Raw genomic sequence first — 256 nt, 5'->3', positions numbered from 1 at the left:
AGGACCAGGTTGTCCAGCTGAGGGGGGAGAAGGCAGAGAGGTGGGTGAGGGCAGAGGAACCAGGACCCTCGGGACCCCCAGCCTCCCCCTTGGTGTTCTCCACATCCATTCATCCTCCCTCCTCCCAAAATCCCAGTGCAGGGGTCCTACCTGGCTGGGCATGGCGGGGGGGGGCGGCCAGAAGTAGGGGTTGTTGAAGCGAGGCTCCGCCATCCTGGGGAGAGAGGGGGGTGGTTATGGAGCATCACTGGCTGCC

General features: G+C 64.8%; 1 protein-coding gene across 1 annotated transcript in view; it reads right to left on the bottom strand.

Moving 5' to 3' along the window:
- The window catches only part of LOC103614559 (zinc finger protein 362), an 8,570-nt gene that overhangs the window by 2,524 nt on the left and 5,790 nt on the right, over window positions 1-256 (bottom strand). The window contains exons 4-5 of the mRNA XM_017732705.1: window positions 151-214; window positions 6-17 (exon numbers count right to left, since the gene is read on the bottom strand). Of these exons, the coding sequence (XP_017588194.1) occupies window positions 6-17; window positions 151-214 (76 nt within the window). The remainder of the gene's footprint in view (window positions 1-5; window positions 18-150; window positions 215-256) is intronic.

Source organism: Corvus brachyrhynchos, unplaced genomic scaffold (genome assembly GCF_000691975.1).
Source record: "Corvus brachyrhynchos isolate BGI_N302 unplaced genomic scaffold, ASM69197v1 scaffold215, whole genome shotgun sequence".
NCBI classification, from domain to species: Eukaryota; Metazoa; Chordata; class Aves; order Passeriformes; family Corvidae; genus Corvus; species Corvus brachyrhynchos.
The sequence above is the reverse complement of the archived record's forward strand: the minus strand, read 5'-3'. Positions and strand labels throughout refer to the sequence as shown.